This window comes from Trachemys scripta, chromosome 20 (assembly GCF_013100865.1).
Source record: "Trachemys scripta elegans isolate TJP31775 chromosome 20, CAS_Tse_1.0, whole genome shotgun sequence".
Classification (NCBI taxonomy): domain Eukaryota; kingdom Metazoa; phylum Chordata; order Testudines; family Emydidae; genus Trachemys; species Trachemys scripta.
In genome coordinates, this window is record NC_048317.1 from 11,444,316 (window position 1) to 11,457,167 (window position 12,852).

Here is a 12,852-nt window from a genome sequence, read left to right on the forward strand (position 1 = left end):
GAGCTAGCTAGATTAAAGCTAGCACAGGTCTGGGTACATGAACTGTAAATCACACCCCCCGGCTGCAGTGCAGACATACCTGATGGACAGTGTCATGGCATGAAGATCCAAGTATCTGTCAGTGAAACCCTGGTGAAATACAACACGTCGGCTTTCCTATTTTCTTCTCTCTTTCTCTGCAAATTTGATCTCCCACATATTGTTAAAACATGGCAAGTTCTGACATCTGGTACTACGTCTTCTGGCCGATGTTACATAAATGTTATGATTAAATGTAGGATACTGTATTTGGGGTGTGCTGGACTTAGAAGTTGGCTCTTTCCAAAACCCTATAGCCCTGGGTGATGGAATTCTCGGTTTGAACTTCCTCTATGTGAATAGCAAATGAGTGAGTTGTCATTGTGGGTCAGGGGTGCTGCCTTTTCTGGAGACATGTCATGGAGCCTAGTTTGAGATTGTATAGCTCAAGGACTTCACGAGTCCAAAAAGTTTGCATCAAACTCCAAAAAGTGTTTTTATTTACAGTTGCTTAGAAAATAAGGCCCACAAGTGTGATTTATAGCCTAGTGCATACACAATAGAGTCCCCAGTGTATTAGGGTATGCGGTTCGTTCTAGTATTACAAGAAGCTTTAGGCCTGGTCTACACTAGTAAATTAGGTCTGCATAACTACATTGCACGGGGGGGTGAAAACTCCACACCACTGAGGGCAGGTCTTCACTATGGGGGGGGGGTTCGATTTAAGATACACAAATTCAACTACGCGAATAGCGTAGCTGAATTCGACCTATCTGAGCCGGCTTACCCTGCTGTGAGGACGGCGGCAAAATCGGCCTCCGCGGCTCCCCGTCGACGGCGCTTACTTCCACCTCTGCTGGTGGAGTAAGAGCGTCGATTCGGGGATCGATTGTCACGTCCCGACGAGACGCGATAATTCGATCCCCGAGAGATCGATTTCTACCCGCCGATTCAGGCGGGTAGTGTAGACCTAGCCTGAGCGGTGTAGTTAAACCAGTCTAAGTCCCCATGGAGACAGCGCCATGTTGACAGAAGAATTCTTCCCTTGACCGAACTACTGCCCCTTGGTAGGTGGATTCTGTAGGCTGATGGGAGAACCCCTCCTGTCAGCGTAGGTAGGTCTATGCTATAGTGTTTTAAGTGTAGACAAGCCCTTAGTAAGGCTCTCTCTTCCCAATACTGGGTACCATCCCGGTGTCCTGCAGAGCGACTTGGGTGCTCCCAAGTCACATATAGCTAGAGGCCAGGGATTCTCAGCCTATAAATTATGACCATGAAGTAGGTCACTAGCGATCTTCAATAGGAAGCAAGGCTGCTAAAAGTCCCAGTGGCTTTTGTGGATTGTGAATTCTCCCTTCCCCTAGTAAGTTTCAGCAAAATTGCAAACTCCAGGCAAGCAAGAAAGGTGACTAGCATATCTTGATGTTTTATGTTCAAATCACTCTTCCCAACTTGCCTCATAAGGAGGCTTTTTCGATACAGAACTATGTTCCATAAGTATATCCTCTCCTGCTGCGTTCTCCTGGGAATTCCAGTACACTAGGTGGAGTGCAAGGTTTCATTGTGTTGCTTTCCTGAGTTTTTGTTACTCTTGGCCCGGTACTGTTAGCTTGTTATGGGGGTGGGGAGTGGAAATCAGTTCTATTGTATACAGCCGTTGAGATGGGCTGATAACTTCAGTAGGTTCTGTCTAAATACAGTCATGGAAGTCTGCCATGCTATAGTACAGAAGGTATTTTATTCATGTAACTACTTGTGTCCGGACCAGTTGCTTCCAGCTGAGATCAAGAGACTGCAATAAAGCTTTTTGTTTGTGCTCCTAGTGCTAAATTATAGCACTGTACAAATATTAACTAAGTCACAGTTAGACTTGCATCCGACGAAGTGGGCTGTAGCCCACGAAAGCTTATGCTCAAATAAATTTGTTAGTCTCAAAGGTGCCACAAGAACTCCTGTTCTTTTTGCAGTTACACTTGAGGGATTTTTAACACATCGCAGTATGTCTTTAGCCTGTTAGCACTGAAAACTTCACTCAATTGCTTCCCTACTCCACTTCAATACTGACTGATTATGTGAAGGCATGGAGTCTTGCTATCTCCTCTGCATGAATTTGCATCACTCACTGCTTATCGCTTTCCCGGTATCCACAGGTGGGTTGGCAGGGACCGGCTGGGTGGGAAAGGAGGGACCTCACGACTGTTTCACTGGAATAGACCCGTGACTTTGCTTTTTCTTTCTGTGTAGCTGAGGAAGTGGATCATCCACCATCTGACATGGGGATGGGGGCTGATGTTCTGGAATCTGGAGACACCACACCCCCCACCAAGAGGAAAAGCAAGTTCTCCGGCTTTGGCAAGATTTTCAAACCTTGGAAGTGGAGGAAAAAGAAAAGCAGTGACAAATTCAAGGAGACTTCAGAAGGTAACGCATCAGGCTTGGTGCTGGTCTTGAAGTTTGGTTTACACACTTTTCCCCACTGGGGAAGCACATGCCAAGTTGTTTCATCCTTTGCAATTAGCCATCAGAGCAGTAGCAGCTATGGGTGAGCTGCAGAGGCTGGCTGAAGCCTTGCGTCCCAGTGCTGGCGTGTTTGGGATCAAAGCTTAATTCTTTGCCAGTGATGGGACAACAAATTCACTGATCAGAGGCTTCAGCCACTGGCTTCTTAAAACCTCAGCTTAAACATCTTTTAACTGTAGAAAACAATATTCGGAAGAGTTTTAAAGATGCAAGATTCCTTAGTTGAAAGGAACTGCTCCAACGAGGCTTGTGTGTGAATATAGGTTATTTTTAATTCCCTCCCTCCCTCTTCTTCCTCCATGCAAAATGCAGCAACTTCAGCCAGTTTTATTTCATCCACAGAGCCAATACATTTAAAACCCATTCTTTGGAAACCCTCCTCTTGCCCTGTTTTCTGAGTGCTTTTTTTTCAATTTAATATCAGTTTTAGAACGAAAGATTTCTATGCGAAAGCCAAGAGAGGAGCTGGTTAAAAGAGGGGTTCTGTTGGAAGACCCTGAGCAGGGTGAGTTTGCAAATGAACCTGTCATCCGCCTATCTGTGTTCTGTGTAGCTGGTCTGCCGCTGACATAAACCCATCCTTGTTGTTGCACCTTTAAAAAATAAAATACAGTAAGTTAAAGGCTGTTTGCTAAACGTGCCATCCCGTCCCTTGTCTGTCCTTTGCACACGCTCCCTGTCTGACTCCAGCACCTAGCTAGGAAAGCCGTGTAATGAGGAAGAAATTCCTAAGACAAGCATTCCGTGTTCTTATGCATCTTCCTGTCTGCTGCCGGCAGGGGAATTCTGTGTCGCTTCCTGTCGTGTCTCTGTCATATCTGTATCTCTGCGCAGCCGTTGGTACCATCCCTCCATGCTCCTCTCCTTCACATTCATGCTCATTATAATCTCCAGGTTGTTCTGATCATGTTTCAGTTTATATCCTAGCCCCAGTGAGAAATAGGCTATCTATAATGTTGAATTTGATTTGTTTCTAGGGCTGCAAGGCCAAATGAAAGGAAACAAAAATTCAATGCTGCTTGTGTAGAGGCATTCCATCAGGGAGGTGATAGGTGTCTTTCACATGCCTCTGAGACAGGCCTGTAATGATGCATTCATTTCTGGGGTCCTCCTTATCAGAAAATTGTAGCCAAACTGTAGGAAAAGCAGCAAAAAATGATTAAAACAACCCATGAGGAAAGATTCTAGTGAAATAGGGTGAAATATGACCGAAGTAGTCCACAAGTATTTGAACCTTGTGAACACCAAGTTAAGGGAGGAATTTTGTGTGTTCAAAGGTGTGTAATGAGAGGTCATGGGATGAAACTGAGGAAGCGAAAACGTAGGCTGGATATAAATTTCCCGAGAGAGATGGCAGACGGGGAAACTGTTCCGAGGTATAACAAGGGGGTGGCATGCGGAGGGTAGGTAAGAGGTGGAATTTTGTGTTTTGGCTGCAGTCACATGACCTGGGTTAGGAAGTGGAGAAGACAGTTACAATAAGATTAAAGAGTAGAAGCCGTGTTAGTCTGTATGCATCCGAAGAAGTGGGCTGTAGTCCACGAAAGCTTATGCTCTAATAAATTTGTTAGTCTCTAAGGTGCCACAAGTACTCCTGTTCTTTTTAATAAGATTAAACAAAATGCTAGAGATAAAATGTGGGACCAGGCAAGCCCTGTCAGGTGGACAGATTTTAAATCACAGAAATTGGAGATTGACTCGCTGATATTTTTGTTGTAAGTCAGTGGGAGGTTTCTACAGTTGGTCGCGTTTTAAATCCTGCACTGAGAAGATCAGTGTATTTTCTGAAAGATAAGTGTTCTGGAGAGAGCAGAAAAAGTTTTTACCCACTTGTATACGCTCTGCTGGCTTGTGGGTTTTGACATTTAGGTCTCAGTGGCTCATTTTAATAAACTTCTTTGCTGTCCTTAATTCAGTTCTACACAGCTGCATTGGGTCTAGTATTCACCTTACAAATTGCAAACAGGGCAGGCTAAACTCTAAATTGTAACAGAAATAAAGGAGAGCAGCTGGCCGGGACGTGAAAATAGCTGGAGTTATGGCAGATAAAGGAGGGCTGTGTGGGGAAGAGGTGTAGAGAAGATGGTTTATCCACAGTGGGGAGTGAGTACCAGATGAGCAAGGAGAGCAGACAAATTCCTTGAGGCAGGCTGGCTCAAGCTCATGGAGGGCTTTAAAAGCAAAGACGACCATTTTGAACTAGATTATGGAAAGCCACTGGAATTGAAATGGCTGGGGGTGAGAATGAGAGAGCCAGCCACAGCATCCTATACATGCCAGAACCTGGAGAATATGAGAAGGCATAAGGAGAGAGTTTGAATAGGTGAGGCGGGGCAGGGGGGTGTAATATCTAGGGAACTGTCCAAGGGAGATGATAGGCAGATTTTAGGACAGCGTTTCCCTGTGTGAGGGAACTCGTACAGAGGGCACGAAGGACTAGTCAGATGCCATCCGGATTGTCCTCCAGAGTCCTGGTTTCAGTTTTAAAATTAGTCTCATGTTTGCGAAGAAAACCATAAAAACACTAAGGCCATGTCTACACTACTGGCGCAACAGTGGCACAGCTATGCTGCTGGAGTGCCATGCTGCAGACCCTTCCTACAACGACAGTAGAGGTTTTGCCATCAGCATAGGTCATCCACCTCTGAGCAGTGGTGGCTAGGTTGACCGAAGAATTCTTCCATTGATTTAGCCAGGCCTATGCTGGGGGTTAGGTTGTTCAGGGGTGTGAAGAACTGTAGCTATGTCAACCTAACTTTTAAGGGTAGACCAAGCTTAAACAAATTTAACCAACACAGCAACATCTGCCTGAGTTCTCCGAGAGCTTGAAACAATAGCTGAGAGTGAAAAAACGTGTCCCATCAATCAAATGGGTGACAGCTAAGGTTAGGTCTACACTACAGCTTATGTCAGCAAAACTTATGTCACTTGGGTGTGAATAAATCACCCCCTGGAGTGACATAAATTACACCGACATAAGCACTTGTGTGCACAGCGTTATGGTGGGGAGAGCTTCTGTAATACTATATGGCAGGGCTGAGAGGGTGTGCGGCTGGCTTTGTTTTCCTGAAGAAATGCTCAACTTTCAGAGTTTAGGGAACACTGCTCTAGAAGACGTGGTAAGAAGTAGTGAGGATTAAGGTTGACGAAGGGTATGAAAACGCGTGCTGGACCTAAATCAAAAAGGAAGGTAGGAGAGACGGGACTTCATTTAAGGAAACTCCTCTTCTCCATTGTTCAAATGTTTGGGGGCTGCTCATCGTTCTCCAGGGCAAATGCTGCAGGAATGCCGTGTACAAACCAGTATGGAAGGTATCAGTTCCCTGGGAACACTGAATGAATCTTGTCTTCAGAACAAATCTATTGTACATACGGTGGGACCCTGGCCAGCATTTTGAGTTCTGTAACGTAGCAGAGTACAGGGATTCATTAGAAAGCCCTTCAAGTAAGCTGATGCAGAAGGCTACAAGAACTTGATTGCAACTGCTGCTGGATTTCTGATCATGGGATAGTGCTGGCCTTGAAGGCCATCCTATCTTTGAACCTTGTAAATATGTTCCTTTGTAAGTGAGCCAGTTGTATGGGAGACTGATGTGTGTGTGTGTGTGGGGGGGGGAATAAACAGATGGTTGGAATAAACCAGAGTTACAGGAGATCAGGCCCTATACTGTCTTTAGCACATTGTTGTTGAAATCAAGAGCTCCAAACTAACTTGGTGCTGATGTTACCATGTGCCATTTTATGCAGAAAGTAATTCTAGGACCAGATAGTCCAGAAGTAAAAGGAGTGTTGTGGATACTTGCAGGTTTTTAAATAGACAATCGTTGGCAATCTGTTTCCAGTTCACTGCCTACCGATAGGTGTGTTTCATCAGACTTTAGATCATGGAAGTGGAAGGGACCTTGAGAGGTCATCTAGTCCAGCCCCCTGCTCTCATGGCAGGACTAAGTATTCAGTATCTTTTGCCTTTTCTGACGGTTTTCTGTTCATTCCTCACCCCCGTCCCCTCACAGATGGAGAGGAACCAGACAAACTCAGCCATACTGCGTTGAAGAATGGGCATACAGTCCCCATTGGTGGTTCTGGGATGTCAAACCTGGCCCACCTGGAGGAAGAGGCTGGGAAGAAATCAAGTCTTAGAAAGTCTGTTCCAGTTGAGGAACCAAAGAAAAGACCAGGTAGGAAACCAGGCTTGCTTCAGTTTCTCACAAAGAAATACCTGTTTTGAAATCTCGTCTCCTGGGTCCCCTCATTCCCCAATCTCTATAAGCACTTGTTTTGTGTTTCGTTTTGCAGGCTCGTCCAGTAGCAATCCCAGTTCAGAAATGGAGCCTCTTCCTGAGCCACATGCACCCAAACAGCCTTTGCTTCCTCCGAAAAGACCCTTATCCTCTTCTCAGGAGGCAAGTGATGTGCAGGCGAGGGATCCTGTCCCTGCCAGCCGCACTACAAGGACTGCATCCTCCTCTACTGTTACTGCCGCCACCAGCGTAGCAAAGACGGTCAATTCCACAGTCGCCCCTTGCCCAGCCCCCAGGACTGTGCTCCCTGCTCTTGCCAGCACTAACACTACTGCTACCACAAGTACAACCAGCGTGGTGCCTGCCAAACAGCCCCCCATCCCGCCCCCGAAGCCGGTGAACAGAAATAGCAACCCTTTAATAGGTAAGTGTCTGCCTCTTTGCAAGTGGCTGTCAGTCAAACCTAGGAGGCTCTTTCGTTCGTTTTTTGAGATTGCAAACTCTGTTTGGAAGGGAAGATTTGTGTTGCTGTGTTAATACAGTAACATGTCTTGAAGGCCTGTGAGCTAATCAAGGATCTTCAAAGCTTGACCACTGGACAGGCGTGGAAACTGGGTGAGCTCTGTTGGTGCTGGTCCCATCGGCACAGGGCAAATGTTCATTACTGTTCAGTGGCCCTACAAACTGAACAATCTGCCTAGCGCAGATGTATCCAGCCGCTGATCAAGAGAGGCAGTCTCTAGTTTTTCTGTTAAGGGTAGTGATTGAGATTAAAAATCACAGTTGTAAGAAAGTATCTTTTAATCTTCGACCAATGTGGAAACGTATCAGCTGTACTGGACTGGAAGGCTTGGGATTGTTAGTGGGTCTTAGAAGACTTTCACCTGTAAATCACCAGTTGATATGATCAATGGAAGTTTTTGGTTCCAGACGTTTGGTGTCCTCATGAACTGGTAAGTCCCAGTGGGAAATACCCCCATGACAAATCACTGTGGTATTTGGCACGGATCGGTGCCATTGTTGCCAGTTGCAGCAGCGAGGCAAAGGACTCGGAGTGGACTGTGGAGTCTGAACTGCCCCCTTACTTCTTGAGGTGCTTCCTCAAAGTGCATTGGCAAGGCAGGGATGTTGGGGAAGCATGCCCCCCTTGCTGCTGTGGATAAACGGAGAAATTCAGGGTGCAGGGCTGCTCATCTGGCAAACCCTAGAGCACTAAAACGTAAATTAAGAGCCGATTCTTCCCAGTGCTGGTTAAATAAAGAATTCAATGCATCTGTTTTCAACCTGTTTTAACAGAACATGTTGGGGGGAGTTTCTTGCCATGCAGTTAGCCCAATATTAAGTGTTGGTCTCAGATGCCTTGGTTAAATCTTGAATAAGTCACAAGTGAAATGTGTTAAGTGGACTGAATGAAGCTGTTAAAGGACAATCCCCATCTCATAATCACTGCACAGCTCTGTCACTAGTCTTTGGACAGGAGCAGCAGGGAGTGCCACAGATCAGCACGGAGATGGATGGGCAGAGCTGTGGAATGAATCCATCTCTAGAATAGTGGTGGCTGGGCTTATGCAGGTCTTGTTTGGGAGGCATTGGCAGAGCTGTATAGAGAAAGCCAGCGCAGGATTATCTGCAGTAGGCTTAGGTCAGTGCTTTCGTTTCCACGAGCAAATAACACGACTTCTCCAGGCTAAAAAATAAATACGAACCAAATAATTCAGTTTTTTCTGCTCTGGAATGCTCTCTGCTCTAGCAGGTTTTACAGTTGAACTTTGCATGGTATTAAACTGCTGTTTGCCGGATGACAAAACTAGTCTGACTGTTCCTGTTGTGCATGCAAGGAAATACCTTCTTTGCTTGCTTAAGCTGCTTGCACACAACATGGGTGGTATTTGAAATGCCCCAGCACTAACTGCAGATAGCGCTGAGAAAAAAATGTAATGAAAGACAGCAAAGTGTCATCCTGCTGCTATCCCCAGGGTAGGGCCTCAGACACCTATGGCAGAGGGTGTGGAGGGAGTGAGAGGAGTTGTAAGTAGAGCTGAAGAGCTCGCACCTGTTTTGCTTGCTTTGCCTGTTGAGAATCCACATCCAAACAGCAACCGATTTCACAACTGTACTCTGTACAGACCTACATTTCAATGCTCAACACGATGCTGTGGGTTCTGATACAAAAGGATTGAAAGCAGGATTGGAGTTAGCCATTCTGCAGTATCAAGCCTGCATCGTTTCACTAAAGGGTGAAATTGAAGGGACGTGTGTTTGGATGGTGTGAACACCAAGGAGGGGAAGAAAATATTTAACACCTAGTAAAGGTATAACTAGGAACAATGGATTTGAATTAGGCAAAGGAACATACAGCTGGAATGTCAAGAAGTGTTATCCAATGGTGAGATTGGGGAATAGGCTCCCAAAGGAATTGATGAAAGCCCCAGTGATTGACAGAATAAAAACTAGGTGACAGAGCACAAAATGGAAGGGAACAGCCCCGCACTGGAAAGAGGTGAATGTGGCTAACGTAACCGGTCTCTTCCATCTCTGCTTTCTCATTCCGTACGTTAGGCTCCTATGCCGCTGGCCTCTTAAACGACACTTGGCGGCAGGGTAGGGCTCAGGAAATGCATAACGAACTTTTACCCAACAGCAGTTCGCAGTGTATGCATGGATTCTGTCAAGGCCATGCCAGGCAGGGGCAGCTGTGTCGTTCACAGCAAAGTGGCTAATTTAGCCTTTTCTAGAGTAATACGTTGGCTTCTATGTTGGGTCAGAGGAGTTTGTACTGTCCTGGGTGCAGCTAAACTAATTTTTAGCCCAGTGAGAGAGACCCCTTTGCCTTTCTCGTGAAGGGAGACAGATTGGATTCACAGCACCCTTGCAGTAGGGCCTGGTCCTGTGGGTGCTCTGCTGTTCTAACTCCCATTTATGGGAGGTGCTGCTACTTGGCTCCTCTCCGAATGAGGCTCTTAGTACCCAAACCTGATCTCCTAGGGCTGATCCTGTGTGGCTTTGAGCAGCACTGAAAGCAGAAGTCAGTGGGAGCCGAGGACATTCAGCACTAGATAGAATCCTGGCCTTAATCTGTAAGGGAAAAGTCTGTAAATTCTAAACATCTGGAAAACGTGTCCACCTCTGTATTACTGTAGTCTTCCCAAAAAGCACAATCTCCTCATCCCTTGCTGCCTTTTGTGGTTCTGCAGCACCACTGGACTAGTAGCTCGTGTTCCAGATCTGGGGAATTCGTTGATACAGAATGTGACTGTGGTGGTGAAAACAAGCAGACACAGATGAAAACTGATGTTTTCCAAGCAGTTTGGTAGGAGGGAAATTAACCTTTCGACCCTAAGAAGCTGCTACTGCATAAATATTAAAGGCCAAAAAGCCATTGCCGAAGAGCCTGGTGCATGACTTTATTAATCCCACTCCCACCTGCTCCTGTGGGACCCACGGGATCCCAGTCCCACTGCAGGGCTCTGCACTGCAGCAAGAGTCCAATGTCCTTTTTAAACACTGGGTGTTCTCCTGTAGGACGGAAGTGACATACCAAGTGTGAGGTTGCCAATTTTGGGAACCACTACTGAAGACTATATTTTCTGGATGGGGTACATTACATTTGGGCCCCAGCCCTCTTCCCCTAGTCACATTGTTCTTGTCATTCTCTCCTTGATCAACATCAAACAGCACAGACCCCTGCGTTAAGTTCAGGCCTGCCCCACAAATTGGGGAGGGACTTCCCCAGCTGTAGATTTCATGGGTCCTATAAATCCTTCTGGACGCATGAGGATTCATGACATCAGCTCTGCCTTAGATACTAGTGACCACAGTAGAACCATAGATGAGGGGTAATCTGGTAACCGGATTTATGGTGACCCACGTGGCGTAGGGAAAGCACTTTCATGCTGGCGAGGAGTTGGCAGTAATGTTCTCTGTGGCTAGCTCTGACCGCTAAACTGAGTGTGAGCATGTTAGCGTTTCAGTCCCACTGACTTTTGTCTTCAAATAGCAATACCCTAAAAGTGGTGTATGAAAGGAAAAGCTGTGTAAGTCCAGGGTTTTGCTGGGGATGTTGTATCAGATTCCGTTGTTGGGTGATGGCTGTAAGTGCAGACACACAGTGCCCTGGTTGCATTCGTTCCTTTGCTAAGTGAGCAGCATACTGATCTGCATGTCCTGCACCTGCCCAAGAAATGCTGCCGTTCCTCTCACCGCGCCAACCTTCCCTGCAAAGCAGCGAGACGAGCCGGAGCTCTTCCAGCCTGCTCACTCTTGGCTGCTGTCCTGACTTCTTACCTTAGTAGCTAGAAGAGCAAGTGAGAAGCTTTGCCACCCAGTTACCTCTGGCATCTGGCTTTAGGGAGCGAGCAGCTGAGACTGCAGGAGGTCATGCAATCTGATCACGGTCTCAGTGAGTCAGAATCTGCCTGCTTCTAACCACTGGGCCCTGTAGCCTCCTGAGTGCTTTCTGGGCTCAGCTAGTGGATGAGTGAGGGGTCTGGGGCTATGGCAAAGCCCTAATAAAATGTGGGATCTCTCTTCCAGCTGAATTGTCTCAAGCAGTGAACAGTGGTATGGGTTCATCAAAGCCTTCCCCGCCCCTACCACCTAAGAGAGGCATTCCATCGAACATGGCACCCTCGCTGGAGTCAACTGCTGCCTCGAAACCACCAAGCGATAGGGTAGTGACAGCTACTCGTCCCGCATCGATACCAGTGCATATCACCGTGTCTCACCCACCACCGTCGCCTTCTCCGCCGTTGCCCAGCCACGTACCTCCCGAGCCCCCGCGCACGCCCCTGCCTGCCTCCAGCCCTGCGATGGAACCCCAGCTCTCCCTGGAACTGCCCAAGGAGACCCCTCCACAGGAAGATCTCAGGTCACTGGAAGTGCCCAAGCGGGCGACAGAGCAGGGGTTCGGAGAACCTCACGTGCCAACGCGGCTGCCCCAGATCCCACTGCACATCCGGATCCAGCAGGCGCTGACGAGCCCCCTGCCCGTTACCCCACCTGCAGAGGGGTCGCACAGGGCTCACTCGCTGCTCTTCGAAAACGACAGCCTCTACGAGGACAACGGCACCCTGGGCCGGGCCAGGTCGCTGCCAGTCACCATTGAGATGCTGAAAGTGTGAGTACAGACTCTGTGCGTGCAGGAGCACTGACGGATAGGGGGGCAGTCAGGCACACAGTAGCCTGCACTGTGGAGTGGGAACGCTGCGCTCCACGTCCTAGGGCAAGACCCATGATTGTGGAAAGTGCCCCGGGAATTGAGTGTTCGGAGAAGTGGTGATCACCTTGGTACCCTAGGCAGGAAAAGCAAAAACAGTTCAGAGGAATCTAGGTATTTAATTGCACTGCCAAGACAAAGTGAGATCCTCGGTTTCTTCATTCATCTATGACCTGCTTCTGATGACCTAGAGAGACTGCTTGGGATTTGATGTGGTAGTCCCCCACCCCACCCCACCCCACCTCACACTCACACATACTCTCTCTGCTTGGGTTCGGCAGCAGGTTTGAGCCCTGAAACCCCATATGGGGTTGGCTGGGGATGGGGGAGAAAGGGGTTAGCCCCAGGTGCCTCAGACAACCCATCTCCTTGAATTGGTGCTTGCCGAGCCAGGCGTCTTTCCGACTCTTCAGGAAGGAGGGATGAGGCAGGGATTATGGCACGGACCTGCGAGCAGAGCTCGTTCAACCTGCCACTGTTTTGGACTAGCCATGAAGCACCCCAGGAAGCTTCTTGACTTGGGCTCCCCTAACTCCCTTAAGTGCATTTGAAAATCCCACCCGTAATCTCTGTCTCAGTTGCTGCAGTTCATGAACGTTAAAAGCACGTTGACATCCCTGGAGGGAAGGGAGTCTGAATACTCTTGCTCGTAGCTCAGCAGGGCTTCCACGAAAGAGTGTGGGGTAAAAGGGGGGCAGCAGCCCCAGGCAAACAGCCATTGGCTAGGAAAGGGTTACAGCGCTAGACACCTACCTTCCCTAGATAGGCTTCCATTGAAATTGTCACTGGGGCTGGGGATGGAACAAATCCCTGACCTCAAAGTGAATCTTTGTCACTGTTAAAAGAAATAATAATTGT

At 47.6% G+C, this 12,852-nt stretch overlaps 1 protein-coding gene across 5 annotated transcripts in view; it reads left to right on the plus strand.

Moving 5' to 3' along the window:
- Positions 1-12,852, plus strand: part of PHACTR4 (phosphatase and actin regulator 4) — a 59,944-nt gene that overhangs the window by 37,981 nt on the left and 9,111 nt on the right. For 4 of the 5 annotated variants that reach the window (XM_034753911.1, XM_034753914.1, XM_034753910.1 and 1 more), the window contains 5 exons: positions 2,263-2,439; positions 2,963-3,043; positions 6,552-6,716; positions 6,835-7,203; positions 11,313-11,895. In XM_034753911.1, the coding sequence (XP_034609802.1) occupies positions 2,263-2,439; positions 2,963-3,043; positions 6,552-6,716; positions 6,835-7,203; positions 11,313-11,895 (1,375 nt within the window). The remainder of the gene's footprint in view (positions 1-2,262; positions 2,440-2,962; positions 3,044-6,551; positions 6,717-6,834; positions 7,204-11,312; positions 11,896-12,852) is intronic. The other variant, XM_034753913.1, reaches the window with a different exon arrangement.